This window comes from Melospiza georgiana, chromosome 7 (genome assembly GCF_028018845.1).
Source record: "Melospiza georgiana isolate bMelGeo1 chromosome 7, bMelGeo1.pri, whole genome shotgun sequence".
NCBI lineage: Eukaryota > Metazoa > Chordata > Aves > Passeriformes > Passerellidae > Melospiza > Melospiza georgiana.
Window position 1 is genome coordinate 7,868,036 of NC_080436.1, and position 17,946 is coordinate 7,885,981.

The 17,946-nt window shown below is 43.1% G+C and overlaps 1 protein-coding gene across 28 annotated transcripts in view; it reads right to left on the reverse strand.

Annotated features, from left to right (window-relative positions):
- The window catches only part of MAP2 (microtubule associated protein 2), a 216,166-nt gene that overhangs the window by 38,696 nt on the left and 159,524 nt on the right, over positions 1 to 17,946 (reverse strand). For 21 of the 28 annotated variants that reach the window (XM_058027808.1, XM_058027821.1, XM_058027829.1 and 18 more), the window contains 2 exons: positions 8,144 to 8,257; positions 5,835 to 5,912 (listed from right to left, as the gene is read on the reverse strand). In XM_058027808.1, coding sequence (XP_057883791.1) covers positions 5,835 to 5,912; positions 8,144 to 8,257 — 192 coding nt within the window. The remainder of the gene's footprint in view (positions 1 to 5,834; positions 5,913 to 8,143; positions 8,258 to 17,946) is intronic. The other 7 variants (XM_058027832.1, XM_058027827.1, XM_058027824.1 and 4 more) reach the window with 2 other exon arrangements.

The following is a 17,946-nucleotide window of genomic DNA, read 5'->3' on the forward strand; positions in this document are numbered from 1 at the left end:
GAGTGGATGACACCAGCCAGGCTATTGGTTAATGCAGGATGAAGGAATGAGGCAGTTGTGCATTTTAACACAGGGAGCATGTACCTGGCCCTTTCTGCTGGTTTACCAACATCAGAAACCAATCCTAGCAGTAAGTGAATTTCAAAACTACATACTAGTTACTTAGAAGAACACATGCTGTGCACAAACCACATCTCACAACCCACACTATACTCATATATATTACACACCTGACTAACTGTACTAAAAACCTCTGAATGTCCTGACATAACTGTATTCCTCATAGTATTCCGATTTACTACTGAAAATTGTAAAATTTTAAAAAATCTTTAATTAAAAAGAAAACCAGCTTACATTTTGGCCAGTGGTGATTTTATTTTTCATTGTACCTGTTTCAAAATTCCCCACTTTTCTTTTTCCTATAAATAAGCAGCATTTAAACAACAAAAACAACAAAAAAAAAACCTTCCCCAAAGAGCTATCTTTTTTCCCTGATAAAGGCCACAAAGTGCTGCCCACAGCAGTCTCTGTTAGTCCTATATTTTATGCTGTTGTGTCATGTTTCCATGGGTGAACTAGCTCCCACCTCAGTGTTTGCTAATGTTTTGGAATGACAGGCTTATTCCCATCACTGTAGCCTTGCAGAAAATCACATTAGTGGGACTACACCAGCTACTGACAAGTACAGGGAGGGGCAGTTTTTGCAAGACAAAGGAAAATAACACTACCCAATGAAAATGACTGGCCTACCACCTCAGCCATACAAGCCTAGAGGGGACACTTGGGAAGTCCTGTAGGCTGAGGAATCCTCTCATCACGAATGAAGGTATGAAAAATGAAACATCTAGTGCTAGAGAAAAGAGGTTTAAGTCCATTCTCAGTGTATGACACCTGGTAGTTTGATGAACACTGATCATGGGGTGCCTTAAGCAGCTGCAGCCGTTCCACTGGATTTCCTACCAAGCTCCAAGTCCATACTTAGTGTCCCTGGCCTTTCCAAAGGCAATTATAACTTACAGGATTTCCCCCAGAGCCCCCAGAACTGTCACTCTTAGATCCAAAACCGAAAGCAAGGCTTTAACACAGGCATGTTAACAGATCCCTTTGTGGGATGCCAAAACAAGAGGGCTCAGGAATGCTGCCCTAACTGTGACTACCCAAGCCTTGGAAACAATTTTGTTCCAAAACAACTCCATTCATAGGAGCTTTAAGGTTCTTCCTGGCAAACAACAGGAAGTTTTAAGTTTCTTTCTACAGTACATCATGACAAAACAGCATCTGTGTCTGTACAAAAAGCTCCTCTGCTCTCTCAGGTAACTGGCAGCAAGCGTCCTGTAATGGCATGGCATGGATTTCTTCTGCCTGGGAAAGGATTGCTCTAAGACAAACCAATTCCACGGGTCCATGTTTAAGACTGATGCCAATGCTGAGGCTGGATGGGACCAAAGGCATGCTGTGTGCACAAAGAGCCCACATGGAACTCAGTTAGGAGAACTGTATTCACAGTTTCTTTCAGGGAACAAAGAGTGCACAAACGACTGATAATTTGGCTGCTTCTCTTCTGTAGTGGAATCCAACCCTCATATTCAGGGATTTATGCAATATTAAAAGAGGCAGGTGTGGAAAGAAAACCTGGCAACCAACTTCTGCCAAGCAGGAAGCTCTGCAGAGCACTGCAGTAGGAAATGCTAAGCACAGCATTGTGCCCAAGCTTCCCATTTCCCCCTACTATTTAAGAGCCAAAAACAAGATATCAGGGAATCATCTCAATCTATTTGCAGTGCAGAACCTGTGGATTTCTTCTCCACAGAAACATCTACAAAATTCTGTAACAGATTTGAGGGGGTTCAGAGTTTGCAAAAGGCAAATTACAGGGGGTGAGCCCACACTTCAGGGCACAAGAGACCAGGAATGAACTCCCTCCTAAATCCAAGAAGGTTCAAAACTTCAACTCCCCCTTCTCTGCAGGGTGTCCTCACACCAGCCCATGAATTATTGAAGACAAGAGCTGAATGTGCAGAAGCACTTGCCACCTATTGAGCTGGAACTAGGACACAAAGATAAGAAGGGAAGGTTGATATGGTCAAGAAGCTGAACACAGAGAAGGAAGATGTGCAGAAGGGGAGGTTCTCCTTCCAGCTGTGGGTTTATTTACCCAGGGACCCTTCAAAAGCAAAATGCATCACCAAGAGTGAAGGTGAAATCCCAGCACTTGCCTATACTGTTGCAAACAAGGCTGAAAATCCCTTCTTTATAGGCTCTGAACAGACTGTAGGAGAGAAAAGAGACCTTGCCTCTGCTCCTAAAAATTGCAGGAACTGACAGCAGTAAAAATGGTTAATATTTGCTATTGTGATGGTCCAAAATCACCAGGAGTGCAAAGCCTGCTGCTTTTTGGGGCTGTGATATCTGTGGCTATTTTACACATTTACATTGGGTTTTTATCAGTTTGAAGGAAGATACTTTCAGAATTAATGCAGATAATTTCATTAACAGGATAATGATGTCTTCTAAGGAGGCTGTGCTTTTATTTCAGCAACAAGAAAAATCCTTTGTTATTATAGTCCCTTCTAATCTTTTCCGTCTCAATACATGGGAAAATCCCTAATGCATTTTAAAGTCCAAGATTAAAATCACTTCTCACAAAGGCTAATTCTGCTTTACTTTCCTTGTATGTTTTGAGAATGCCTTTCAAGAAGTAATTTCCACCGTCAACAGATCCATTTTCCAACACTTGATTCTCTTCAGTTTACAAAACAAAATTATTTGGTATATAAAGGCTGATCTGCCTATTTCAAAGTGGAAGACAGTCCATCAGAGGCACCCTTCTTTTCCTTAATGTTTAAATTTTTTTTACATGGAGACATTGTGGACCATCATCAAAAGGCAAAGAGCACAAAAGAAATGCCAAGAAATTAGAATATTACGTCAGTCCTGCAAGGCAGATACAACTGATAAAAGGATTAGAGGGTGCTAGGAAGAATTTAATTTCCTGAACAAAATTATGTTATTATAGTTGAAATGAATATAATAATTTCAATAAGGCAAATCAGTTCTCTTACCTTCTGCAGCAGTAAAAAGGGACAGGTTCATTTGAATGCTTTCCTGCAGCCAAATCCAAGAAAACCTACATCCAACCGACTCCTTTCTCTCATGAAATAAACCTGACCCACAAACCTCTCTGTCTTTCCTACCTTTTTTTTTTTTCCCTTTTAATTTGTGTTTGCTGCATGGCTGGCCACATCCACCTTTGTCAGTCTACAACAGTGATTTCCTTCCTACATTGACTGAAGAAGTCTCTTGGATTCAAAGCAATGCGACACACACTGACAAGTGCATTAGGAAGGGCTTCTAGGAGAAGGGAAAAAAAAGGTCTGAGGCAGACACACCAAGGGCTCACCTTTTTTTTTTGTTCAATTTATTAATAAACTGTATTTTACTAAGCAGAAAGATGGACAATGTAAAGATGCATGAGGATGGATTGCCAGATGTTATAGGGAACAGGAGGTTTAAAGTACAGGAAAACTGGGTCAAACCCTACTGAGGCAAACTCTTCTGAATGGGAACTTTGCTTGAATAAAATTGACAGGTCTGGCTCGCTCAGGTCAGCAAAAACTGAACTTACCCACAGAAAAAAAGGACTGTATCTTCTAATGCAGAGCACAAGATTTTTACTGCCATTTTTACCACACTGAACTGACAATACTGACATTTTTGTAAAAAGCAACATAATAAATTTGTAGTGAAATTATTTCTAAGTTTTTTTTTGTTGCTTCAAACAACTCTACTGTGAGTTCCTGTTTGAGAGCCAGACATAAACAAGAAGCTTCCAGCACAGTTCATTAAAGACTCAGGACATGACTTCTATCTATCTATACTTCCCTTATAAAACTTCCACCTACTCTTAAAAATGAAGCACTGAATCAAAATCTTCCATGTTGTGGAAAAGTCTCTTTTGATTAATGTTAAAGAAAATTATTGGAAAGTTATTAAAACCTAGGACATTGTGTAAGTCATTGAAACATCTCCCAAGCACTGTCCTTTCAGCCCTTGTAACCACCTCTCTGCAGGGTAAGTGCTATTATATTAATTCAATTCTACATGCTAGGAAAGAGAAAAGCAACAATGTTCAGTGAGTTGCTGAGTCATTTGCACAGCTGGGAGCTGCAGTCTGGCAGTAGATAATAACCCCAAGTTGTAGAGTGTTTTCCACCTTCCTGTGTTAGTACAACTAGCAAAATGCTTTCCATTTGCTGTGGGGCCAATCTACAACCTTCAATTAAACAATAGAAGGACTTTATACAATCCTAAAATACATGCAAATATACAGCTGACACAAGCAGCACACAAAGCTGAACCTAAACCTGAGGATAATGGAAGAACCTTGACATTGGACTGAAGCAGAAGAACAAGTCCTTCACCATGATATTAAAAAGAAAAAAGCATACACAGGACTAACAAGTGAATTATGTATTAAAAAATAGTGATAAAGCCCTGGTAACAATTCTAAAAATCTTTGCTAATGCCTTACCAGTTCTCTTTTCAATTAATATTTTTGATTGCCTCTGTGTGATAAGTCTAGGAACTGTTGGATTGTTTTTTAAACACACAACAGGCAGATTTAAAAAAAAAAAAAACAAAAACCATCAATTAATCAAATTCTTTATAACTGTTACTAACCACACCCAGTGGGCTCTTCCAGTAGAGTGGACTGACAAATGTTGTTGTTAACACAGCCTGTAATTTCATTGTGTCAAAAATGACTGTGTGATGGAACACGCCTAATTACAGTGTCCTCATTAACTGAGTCAGAGAATGCTAGCATGTGAAACAGCAACCATCCACTTGCAAAATTCACAGAGGCTCTGTGTTAAAATACCAACAAAGTTTGTTCAGCAGATGATGGGAAATTATTTTCATGCACTTATGTAACAAAAAGAAAGAGAAAACGCTGAAAGAAAATCCGAGAAGGAAGTCAGTGGAGACATAAAAATGTGACTGACATGAGTTCAACTGACAGTCCCCTGGAGATTCTGAACCCAAATCCTCCTTATCCCACGGTACAGCTCAGTTTGAACACCCTGCTGTCTCCCTGTGCTGCTGGCCCTGATGCAGCAGTTGTCTTCTGCTGAACAAAGCACTCACGCACACGCCTACACTGCGGCAGCTTCCAGGGATTCAGGCCTCTGCTCAACATCAAGGCAACACTTCAGCTCCTTGCTGGAGGAGGTTTCAGCAGGAGGAAAATGCAGTGATCACGGGCTACTGAAACTGAACACTCGTGCAGAACAGAATAGAAACTTGCTTGGTAAGACTAGAATGTGATTGCTGCACTTGGTGGGCACAACTTCCTATACATGCAGGCACTGGAGCATGAATTACACGTCAAAGGCCAAAGAAATGATCCAGCTCTGAATCTCCTTGCTTTCATGCATTTAAGATTCCAAACCAAAAGGCAATGGTAATATTAGAAATGCAGCCAAACACATCTCAAGAAACAAACAATGACCTATACTTAATCATACTTTTGGTGACCACACTGGGACAGCAGTGGCTCACATTGCATACAACAGGCAAAAAAGTGAGCAACACTTCTCTTTTTCTTTAGCATGGATGTACTTAGCATATCCCTCAGCTACCTCTGTGCATGCATCTACCTCATCCATGCACTGCAGCTGGTTTGCACATGGGGAGTTACTGCTGAGAATGCCTTATTTTTCCACATGAGAAGTATCTCCACTGCAGAAAGTATCTCCATTTTCTGATTTCCCCATCCTTTAGATTCATGTCTCATCCCTCTGCTGACAGCTCTGCAATGCCCAGGAGACCCTTACCTTCCTCCAGAACTCCAGTCTGCTCAGAAGCTGGTGATGGAGGTGGGGAAGGAGGCAGGTTGGCTGACTCTTCAACTGCTGGAAATCAAACAGGGAAAATGAGATAGAGACATTAATTCCAGGAAGACCTATACATGATGTAAGCTGCAGTCAGCCTGTTCTGCCCAGCTGAGGAATTATCTGATGGGGACTCATGCTTGCCAGATTTTTAAACAGATCCTTGCAGAATACATAGGCTTTGTAAAATAAAAGGATTTATTCTTCTCTTGTTGTTTTCTAATGGGATGAATTATGTACAAAATTCTGGTTATAGAGCACAATATAAAAATCAAATATGAGATACTCTTTTAAATTGCCTCTGAAAAAGTGTTCAGTCACCCAAGGCATCAATAAAAAAGTTTATGAGCACAGAGTTATTATAAATTCACACCAACTATCAGAAACTGGCACCCAATCTCTTTAATCCACCTTGAGTATGTGAAAAGACTCCATTCTGCACGCTTTTTTTTCTTCTGCTGCGTTCAAGGTTAATCACAGAACACATGCAAATATTGCTTGTCTAATGCAAAAGATATCAGCACAGGGAACTTATATCAGCTGTGACATAACAGTGATTCAGCTGAGCAAGGCACAGTGAAAACTTAGATGCACTTGGACTGGGATTTACATTCATTCCCAGTCATGAGAACAGATGCTGAAAATAACTTTTTTTTCAATTACTTCAATTCAAGTATGTTGAAATTCTAAACAAGCTTCTTAAATGAACTCAGCATGACCTTTGTATTTGATCTCATACCAATAACTTAGTGAATTTTTTTCTTTAAAAACAGATCCACTCCTGGGGCTTAACCAATGTTTAAAAAAAAAAAAAAAGAACCAAACAAATCTGTTTTAACAGCTCTGTCTTGTCAACAGCACCTTTCAACAGGCAGATCTCAGTTTACTGTTCAGGGCTTCTTTCCAAGCACAGGCAGAATTTTTCAAAAGCCCCAACAGAATTTTCCAGGCTTCCTCCTATTGATTTCAGTGTGATTTGGAGAAGACCATATGTGACTTGTCCTTAAGATGTCCTGTCCAGGGACAGAGTTTGTATAAACTCATCACAATGTATCTGACCACAGAACTGTAACACCAAGAGTTGGTTAACTGAGGACATCCTTCTCACAATGTCTTTTAAATCACTTATCTGACTAGATGGAACTGAATATCCTCTTTGCCTCTCCCAGGCCTGAGTGAAGTGATTTGGAGAATTGAGGTCTTCCATGTAAAACTGAGTCTCTAAAGAAGGGAATTACCAAGCAACACATCTCCCTGCTGCAGTTCTAAGTTAGTTCAATGAAGCAAAAAACCGTGGGAACCAAATTTCCAACAAATATCCTAAATTACTCATTGACTTTAATTCATTCCTAGGCAAGGCCAAGCACTGCACCAAAACAAGCAGATTACCTGTGGGGAAAACACTGCAGGGCATTGTTTTGATTTCATCACAATGAACATGCACTCAGCAGAATCTATCCCAGGACAGGCTGGCATGACTTCCTTACCTCAGGATGAAGAATGTCCTTTCTCTGGCCTTCGTGGACATGTTTTGAGTTACTGCAAAAGTTTTCTGGCAAGGAGCAAGCACTTTAGGTACAAATGGCTTGATACCTACCTTCTTTTATAGATAGGTAAGATAGATACACAGACATGTATATTTCAGAGATATTAAACAGAGGAGGCAAGAGGAGGATGGAGACACAGCACGGACCAGTGGCATTCTTACCCCTTCCAGTACAGATTGCTGGAATTGACTTTTGTCACATGACTCCTTCTTCCACAATCTGCCCTCACTCTGCCTGGTGCTCTCAACCTGGTGGGCCCCATTCATTCCTTTCTGCTTCCTGCGGAGGTGCTGCCCCCTCCATCCATTTGAGCAGCTGCCACCCAACCAGCAAAGCCTCACTTTCTTTTTATTTGTCACTCCATCTTTGCCTCTTCAGATGTTAATCCTTCACATGGCTGAACACAAACAATCCCAACCAACACGATGACAAACCCTACCACCAAACACACCCATGGCTACTCAACCATGAGTCAAAACCAAGGTGGAAAAGTGCTGTTAGAGCAAACAGGGAATGAAGTCACAGGGCCATGAAGAACAAGGATCCTGCTATAATCCTGTGGTTCCAGCATTTATCCACTGGTGGCTATGGTTTACAACCACAACCATAAGCAATGTGAATACACAGCTGGAACTGCATTTTTTAATACACATACAGACATTTGCAGACACAAGGATACCTGGAACATTCTTTGTCTCATTTTACCTAAAGGTAGTGATCCAGGCTGATCTTTGTGCTGGGCTTCTTTTTCCTGTTCACCTTTCAGGACTGCTACAGCTTCAGCTGTTACTACTTGTACTATCCTCGCAGACACTTCTTCTGTGGCAGCAGCAAAGTCAGAAAAACAGAAAGAAAAGCATGCTAATCAGAATGGTGCTCTGAAATCAGAAAGATTAGCTTAAACAATAAAAAACCAGAGGCTGATTTAATCCATTTTTAAAAGGTAATCTTTTTTCCTGAAATACAAGGAAATCATTAAAAATAAAAGAGAAGAACCAGATATTCCAAAGGTTTCAGTGGAAAATGCCAAGTATTTATAAAAATCAGGAGCTTGCTCTAATCAGGATGCACAAAGCATCATTTTTAAATGTTCTTTCTATTAGGGACAATGTGCAGCAATTGCAATATTTTAAGACAATCATTTATTAAATGTCTAGAAAAATGTCTGTCGGTATTGTTTTGCAAATGGGTAGAATGGGCAGCTGAGTAACGTGTTTTTTGACATTTAATATACAAAGCTAGCTGCATTCCAACATGCCCTTTGGACTCTAATTCCTCCTCAGCAGCACACAGTATGCATTAAAGGCACTTCCCAGACAGCCATCTCTGCTGGTAAGGGGCTTGAAGGGCCAAATAACATTCCTGCATGGTTAAAATCAATACTTCACCTTCCTCACCCCTTTGAAGGCTGCCACACAAAGCTTTATTTAAACAGTAGGTGTGAGTACCATGCAGAGGGATGGCAGAGATGACATTTTTTTGGTGGAATGGGCTCCTTGCTGCTGTCCCCCAAGCTGCTCTGTGCATGGAGCTGACTCAGGCACTGCATGCTTGACAGAGCTGGGTGCCACAGAACCCACACTCTGCTCTTCCCCACTGCCCACAGGCTGTAGCACACCTGGAAGGGCTGAGAACTGCCTGCTCTGGTGAGCAGAATGTAGAAGTAGGACCACTTAAGGAGTGAATTCTTCCAAACTGAGAAACTGTCTCAGCTTGACTCCAGACCCACTCAAAGGTGCAGTGAGACCTCATCAGGCACACAGCTGCACATGGAAGCAACCAGAGAAGTTTCCTCCCCTCTGGAAGTTCAGGTGCCTTTGAGGTAACAAATCAAGATGTTAAGAGCTGGTCCAGCAGCATTCAGAGAGCAAAGGGTTTGTGGTTCTTATCTGTATTTGAGTCTGCTCTCCCTTAGTCATTAATCAATGTACTTCTCTCTCTCAGCCAAACTCAGTGGAAATAAAGGCCTTCCCTCTCCAGCTATATCCAAGTGCTGTCTGACAGCTGTTCCCAACACAGATGGAGCTGACCCCCAGGGAAGGCCACAAGCTGCACAGTCAGAACCCACCAGCTGCACAGCTGGGCACACCTGGGAACAGAGCAACACTTCACTGCTTCTCCAGCCCTTGTGTGGAGACAGAGGTTTGTAATGGCAGAAGTCAATACACCCTGCTCCTGCCAGAGCCCCCATTAGTCACCATCCTGAGGGCAGGAATAAAAGCTCTGCTCACTCATTACCACATCCTTCAGGCAAGAACTGGCTGGGAAGGGCAAGTATGTTTAAATCAATGCCCTACATGTAACTTTACAGCAACCACTCTGACAAGGGACTGTCCATTAGATTAATAATGATTTATTTTCACAGTCACTCTTACAGAATTCCCTTGTATTTTTAATGTGAAGCTATTCCTCTTCATTTGTCCTTTAGAAAAGCCAATTGATTTTCCCAAAAAACACAGATGTGAATTACCACAGCCATGTTTCTCTAAAACCAAAGTGCTATGTTAATCTTACTTTTACACAAACGATTTAACGAGATATTAAAAATCCCCACCCACTGGCAAAGAACATTCCTAATTGTTGGTGTCTATACCTTACAATTCACTGCACTCCTGGCTGGTCATCTGGAGGGCACTAACTGCAACAGTTCCATTGGCTGCTGCCAACAGCAAAAGTAGATGGAGGAATACACCAGAACAACTACCAAGCAATGACAAAAACGAGCTGATTTGAAAAACATTAATTTGCAAAAACATTTGAAATACATGGATATAAACTTGAGGATAAATACAGATTAGAAATCTAAAGATGCTGCTTTCCTACTGTCAGGGATGAGAAGTTCTGGCAGCCTTCCACATTGGAAGAAATAAATCAACTGTTTTTTGAGATGAGGCTACGTGTGATAAAGGTGCCTGTAGGAGGAGAATATGAATAGCAGCTCTAGTTCTGCTCTTCTGTTTAACAACACATCCCTAGTGTGAGATGAAAGTCCCCTCTGTGGTTAAGCAGATCAAATGGAGCACCATAACCCCACCCATCAAGTCATGCATGTGGCCAGTCCTATAGATCAAAGAGCAGGGATATTGATTTAAAGCCCAGCAATCTTCCCAGCTGCCTTTCAGGGGCCTGCACCTCATTTTGGGGCTTTGCACCTCATTTTGGGCTGCTTCCACACCTGCTGGATGCTGGGGGTGCTTCTTGCCACCTCTTGGTTCCATCCTCGCGTGAGAAACACAAAGCAGACGCTCCCCAGACCTCCCAGACTCTCACATGGTGCTGCTGCTGCTGCAGACCAGTGGACTGGACACAAATGTGGAATCCTTACAGGTCCTGACAGCTCCCTGTGTTGTGAGGCACAGGCAGCCTGCAAAGCACGAGCTGGGAAAACCTGGAGAAGGAATCTGCAGCGAGGCCCATCCTGCTCCTGGGGCCCTCCCCACATCACAGTGTGCTGCAGCACCTCCCATGGGCTGGGGAGAGACAAACTGCTCTTCCACAAAGCAAACTTGGACAGCTGGTGTATCCCTGTTCACATTCTGCTCTTTCAGAGCAGGAAAGAGCATTGCCCTCACAGCTCTAGAGAGGAGGACAGCACAGAGCTTCACTGAGTGTGATGGCTACAGAAGACTCCACAAAAATTCCTGGCACCTGAAGGATGTGACACATGGCCCTCCTGTCAGAACGTCCATCAAGCTACTATCACAATACCACAGACCAAAGCAACATCATCAAGACTATACTATTGGCTCAGATGAACAAATCAAGACTCAATGAGGAAGATTGTTAAAAGAATCCATTTTTGAAGCTTATGTTCATGTGAAAATTTTAACAAAAGGCTCCAATTAATTTCTGGTATAGAATACGCAAGCCTCTTTCAGGTTTAGTACCCTGGAACATATTCAAAGGAAATCCCCTTGGTCAGCTGCTTTCCATGAATCAAGCAACCCTCCTCTCTGCAGGGTAAATATAAATCATTAAAAACTGCCTCCTTTTTAATAGAATTTATACTTGTTCCCATCCAGCATGGCTCTCTACCATAAATGGGCTCTACAAGCTCAGAAAGCAGTTCTCACCCTCTCAGCTCTCTTCCTGATTTAATTTGCTTGGGACAAAGATAATGCTCCACAGGGAGCTATGAGGGAGGGTGAAAGGTTGTCTCCTGTTAAATAGAAATTTCTATTTCAGGCTACGCAAAATAAGTAAATAAAAATAAAAATGGCCTCTGGGCTTGTGTGTTTTGTTCAGTTTGTTTTGTTTGGCAGTGTTCTTTAATCAAGAAAGGCTTACTTCTGAACACTCTGCTGATGGATATTTTGGGTGACACAGGGGGCATGGGCAGTTCATCAGAACAGTGCTTTTGCCATACATGACTGCTGCAAAAGGACAGACTTCTGTGTACTAATGGACACTATAAATAGAAGATCCAGTGGGTAAGTCAAATCCTCACAGGGCTGCTATTGAGACTTTTCATAGTTTTCTTATGGTTCAGTTAAAGTTCAAGGCAGCCTAATGATAAAGAGCAAACAAACAAAAAAAACAAAACAAGACCAAAAAAACAGGGAAAATTAGGCAGCTTGAATGCTGTGGATGCAGGGCTATCTATTCACTAGACATGGTTTTGCTTGTAGACATTTATTTTCCCTCTCTTTAAACAGGCAGACTCTCTCTGACTCTACTTCATGCCACAGAAACAGCATTAAATACAAAACAAGCTACAACAAATAGATTTATTTCTTAAAAGCAACAAGGAGCATGGCTTTACCTTAGACTCCAGCAGAACAAAGAACAGCAACATGCCTTTTCTTTGCATTTTGTAGAGAGTAAAATGCTGCTCCTTTTACCAAGATGTCAGCTGTTCATGGTACAGGACACAGACAGAACTTCACAGTTTGATTTTAGGGTACACAGAACCCTAAGGTATAGGCAGGCCATGAATGGCATGTCCATAACAGGGAGAAAACACAGTGAAAACCCTCAGCAGGAGCTCTCCAAAGCCCTGACAGGGAGCAGGCTGAGCTGAGAGGCCAGGGCTGACATACCAGGATGGCAGTTCTGCTGCTCCCTCAAAGGTCACTTCAGACCCCACTCCAGCAGGGCTGCCAGCTCAGCTCTGCCCAGCTGCTGCCAGTGCCATGGCTCTTCTGTGGCAGGAACAGAGGACAGAGCCCCGTCTGGGGCACTATGCTAATTTAAACCAAAGTTAAAACTCAAAGGAATTAAGCACTCTGTGTTCCTGGTTTTAGAAGTCAGCCCAATTCTCCTCCCAAACCCAGCACACCAAATCAGGAGATCAGGAATCTCTGTGTCCCAGGGATGATTTGGGGACACAAACCCTTTCCAGAGTACTGAGATGCACAGAGGATGCTGAACCAGCTGTGATGGGGAGGCACAGCCTTCCCTCTTGGCTGTGTTTAGAAGGCTGCTGCCCTCCTCACAAGCACACCCACAGGCACAGGAGCTGCCCAATCCCCAGCCCAGCCACCCTAGCACTGAGAATTACACTGAAGCAGGTGTAATTCCAACCTGAAATTCATCATTCCTGCACTCCCTCCTGACAGCTGAGCCCCCTTCCCAGACAGAGACTCAGACAGGGCTGGTAAATGAGGTTACATGCCAAAGACTGGCTACAGCACAATGCAGTACCTGGGATCAGATCCTGTACCAGGCCAAGATGTAATTTCAAAGCTCTCCTTGGTTCCTCATTGATCCTGCTGCATTTGTCATTGGACTGCAGATGTCTCCACTGGCACATTACCTACAACACTTCTATTTCCCATGACAGCTTTCCATTCCATTAACTTTTATAACAGACATGTTTACCAGCCCCAGAGACAGATATACAGACAGTGGCAGGAGTCTTTCAAAATAGGTGTCTGAGCTTCCAGGCCCTGACATAAACATTTCCACAAAACAGTTTTAAAAAATAGGGTTTTTTTAAAATCTGCAACTATAAAGGCAAGAGCAAACATCAGATCTGTGAGACATCTGTGATGTCTGTTCTTTACATGCCCTTTTAATGGTTGTCCTTCAGCCTCTAGCACTTTTTTCTCTTTCAGCCTACCACAACCTCAGACTCAGCTCATGGAGAAGCTGAGTTTGCTATGAGCACCACTTCTTAGGTGAAACTGTTCAGCTGTTTTGTTTCATCCAGCAACGCCTTTTATCTTCTCTCCCCTGTCCCTCTGTGCAATGATGACTCTGAGGACTGGTTTTGACAGGATGGGCAGGGCTCACAGCCTCTCCCTGCCTCACAGGTGTGTGACTGGCACTGATGCAAGGATCCTGCTGGATCCTGCTGGCAGTGAACTGGGAGCTGGTACAGCCTGCCCTGAGAACAGCCTGCTGGTCACCTCATGTAACAGTGTCAGACATTTCTCAGGCCAGAGATCTCCAGTCAGATCAGAGTGTTTCTCCTCAGCTCTCCTCCTTTCCTGCCTGCAGTCACCTGTATTTCATGACTGCCATTCAGCAAGATCACTTATCTATGGCTCCTTCCCACCTTGAGAGCCCATTTCACAGCAACAGGGACAGCGCCTCCTAATATGAAATGCATATCATATCTCCACAACTTCATCAGGACAGTCTTCCCAGACTAGAGCAGCATCCTGCCTTCTTCTTTCTGGCAACAGCTCTACCCAATGCCACCAGGGTGGCAGCAAGACCTTGAGTGTCCTGTGGCCACAGAAGATGTCACCTGGGCTCTCTAAAGCATAACTTGTTTCAGGCATAAACAAAGTTTACCATGCTTCAACTGCATGGTCTTCTCATTTCTGGGCTGAATATTTTGAACAGATGCATTATGCACCAGTCTGAAAGAATCCTTCTTGAGGGAATAAAACTGTTCTTTTAGAAAGCAGAGGGAATGATTCCTGTTCCAGGAAGAGGTAAGGTGAACACTTTCAAATCCAATTCTCCAAATAAAGGATTGCAGCTCAGTAGAAGACACAAATAACCAACTGCCTGATAAGAAGTGTGCAGAATCCCTGCTCTTATTTGTTTTCATTTATCTCCTAAGCATTCTAGAGCCTTCTGCTCCATGAGAAAACCAAGGAAAAGGGATGACAGGAGGGAGGAACAGAAAGGAGGAGATTGCAAATTGTGTCAAAACTTCACACACATTCATAGGGTCACCAATCAAACACCTACTAAGAGAAAGCAGCGAGCTCAGTTAAAGTAAAGGGTAATTAATGTTCCTGGAGCACTGAGGCAGAAGAAGGATTAAAGAAAGCTGCAATGAGATGGAAAGGATAAAATAATATGTTTCATTAATTTTGCTACATTTTAAGGAAAGAACACAGGCAGAGCACAACAAAAGGATTAGCTACATGTATACTTGCAGAATTGTGAAAACAAAGCAATTTCAGTCAAGATGTGCCTGTCAAAATCCTCAGTGGGATTCAGAGCAGTTTCCAAGGTAACCAGCACTAATTGTTGGCACAGTGCAATCAAGTCAACAACAAAAGCACAAAGCAACCTGCACCGCCTTGTGAGGCAAAACACCCCACATATTCCTGCAGAAAGAGAAGATACAAAATGGCTATTTGCTGTCTTTGATGATTTGAAAAGCCAAACAGGACCTATGGATTTTTTCCCCCCGGGTCCTGCAGTTCTGAGTGCAGCTGGGCTGTAAAGCAAATAGCAATTCGATTTGTTTAGAGGCATTAGCCAGTCCCCTAGGGACAGGTCCTGAATCCATGCACAGCTCTCCTGGAAGCTGGTGGATGACTTGTTTCACTCAAGACTACTGAAATGTTGGAGAAAAAAAAAGATGCAGGCATCATCCAGTGGCATTTGGGGTGGAAAAAGCAAAGATACACCTTGGACTTGATCTCTGGGATGACGACAGCTCTAAATACTGCCTTTCTGCATGCAGATTAAAAAACAAATGCACAGCAGCTATCAAAGTATTATGAATAAGTTCTATAAACCCCAAAAAGTGCCAACAGATTAGTGCTTGAGATTGAAGAAAAAAAGCCATAACGTAGCTTTGCAGAATTCAAATACTGGCTTTCAAACGGCTTTTGTGAGTGTAAATATTTTGCTGTAAGTAGGTCCTTGATCTGGATGTTGGCAATATTAACAATAATTGGCAGGAGTTATGAAGGCAAATAATATGAACATCAGCTTTTAAATTAAATGCAGCCACAACAGAACAGACAAGTATCATTTCCCTAATAAACTCGTTGACTTTAAGCTACTGCAGCATCCGTGAGGACAGCGACAGATTAATTTAATCACCAGGATTCACCAGCTAACCAGCAGAACAGGGCAGAAAAGGTCTGTGTTTTGGGAAAGAAAGAGCTTTGACAGTTTAATGCACTGGATTCCCAAGGTACAAACATTCAGATTAATGCTGTCCCCTCCTCAGCCCCCCCTGGAATATGTAAGTCTGTTAAAAAGGACTCATACCAATGTCAGTATAATAACGCAACACTTTAAAAATGAGTCCTCATTACTGCAATACTTGTTTCCTGTGCATCCCCTGAGTCCATCTTCTTAATTCTACTGCCTGGAACAAAATATTTACTGTCAGCATTTCCCAGCCAAATCAGAGGTGGGAAAAGCTATCAGTTCTGTTTTGTCTGATGCATGGGCAACACAATTTAGAGCAATATTGAAGCTGACAACACCAAACCCACAGCCAGGGCAAGGCAGTGATGTCCCACTGCCTTTCCTGAGACTTGGCATCAGCTCAGAACAACACCTGCACATACAAAGCAGCTATATCTATCTTTCCCCAAAAGTATTAACTCCCTAGGACTCACACAGAAGAAACCACTTTGGCTTCAAAACAAAGAACCAGCTATTTAATCCTTTCAGTGTGAGTAAATGCACATAATGGGTAAGTCACTTTTAAATCAATATTAGTTTTGGGCTTCAGTACAAGTTAACTTTTTAAACAAACTGACTTTTAAGAACCTCTACAAAAGTCAATGAAGCATCAACCACCTACAGAAGGAGGTGATGCATCCCTTAAAGTTCATTTTTAGCTCCTTTGGGATGATTTTAAACACTCTACAGTGCTTTCTCTGATGTTTTTTAAAAAGGACTCACAATGTGCTATAGAAACTTTGCTGGATTTAAGCTTAAAATTAACATTAACCCATGCACATATTGTGTGGGATTTAGTCATGCCTGGTCAGGATGACTGAAGATTAACCTGTCAATGCCAAGAGAATGCTGGTTTAACCCATCAGGGATATTTAACACACAAAATGCAGCAATGCCATGCCCTGCTCACCTCAGTGCTCACGCTGCTGGTCCAGCCCAGCTCTGCAGTGCAGCAGCAGCTGCATGGCTGATCTCTCCCAAACCCTGCTTCCCAGTCCAGCCTGCACCTGTACCAAGGCAGGGGTGTTTCTCCTGCCAACAGAGGAGTGGGGCTGCATCCTTCCAAAGGAGCACGTGCAAGTGTCCCCACGGACAGGCAGTGGCCTGTGTCTTGTACAGATTAACCTTCAGAGCAGTTCTCAGCCAAGGTCAGCAGTTCTCCCATCTCTCCCCCTCTTTTCTGGCCCTGCCCCAGCTGAAGGGAGCCTTGCCTCTGACCAGGAATCATCCCTGAATCTTGCTCCCATCCACTGCCTGCTCCCTCCTGGGGACTGCCAGCTCCCAGCTCTGTGTGTGCAATGTGATTAGGAAAGAGAAACATTCACCTTCTCTTGAAGAAGGAAAATGTGAGAGATGCACATCCAAGCCCTCAGTGCAGCTTCAGTGCCCTGGCACAGGCTACCCAGAGAAGCTGTGGCTGCCTCATCCCTGCAAGTGTCCGAGGTCAGGTGGGACAGGGCTTGGAGCAGCCTGGGATTGGAATGAGGTGAGCCTTAAGTTCCCTTCCCACCCAAGCCATTCTATGGTTCAGTGACCTTCTGAACTATCTCTTGCACCTTTGCCAAAGCTGTCTTCTCTGGCACCTAAACAGCTGCAAGCTTCTGCAGCCACAGTGTGGGAGATGTCCAGCTGCTGGGGGAGAGCTGAGACCAGGGCTGGGGGCACTGCAGCCTCCAGCAGAGCTGCATCCAGAGGCTGAGCTCCCCAGTGTACTGAGAATGAGGAGCAGTTGTGGAAATTCCAAGTTGCAGAGGAGCTACACTGGATGGCTGGGATAAAGCTGGGAGCACATACAGAGAACAAGACTGAAAAAAGAGACAACATAAGTGAGAAAGGAGAAAGAGAAGGAAGAGCTGACAGAGCAATTGGTGAGAAGGATGACATATTCTCAAATAGAGAGAAAGGATGACAGGGAAGGAAGAAGAAAGCAACTCATACACAGGAACAGCTAGGGATTAGTTTCAGCTCACCAACAACCTCTGCAGGCTGTGTTACCCCAGATGTAGCACATACTCTGAACTTGGGGTAAAAAAGGAACAGTCACCACTGAATCTATTCCCTCTCCCCATATGTGGTGCAAGGCTGTGGATGAAAGCAGTTTCAGTACAGCAGCAAGACTGCCACATCTTCACAGCACTGGCAGCTGATACATTCATAAAGAGGAGCAGAATTATCTG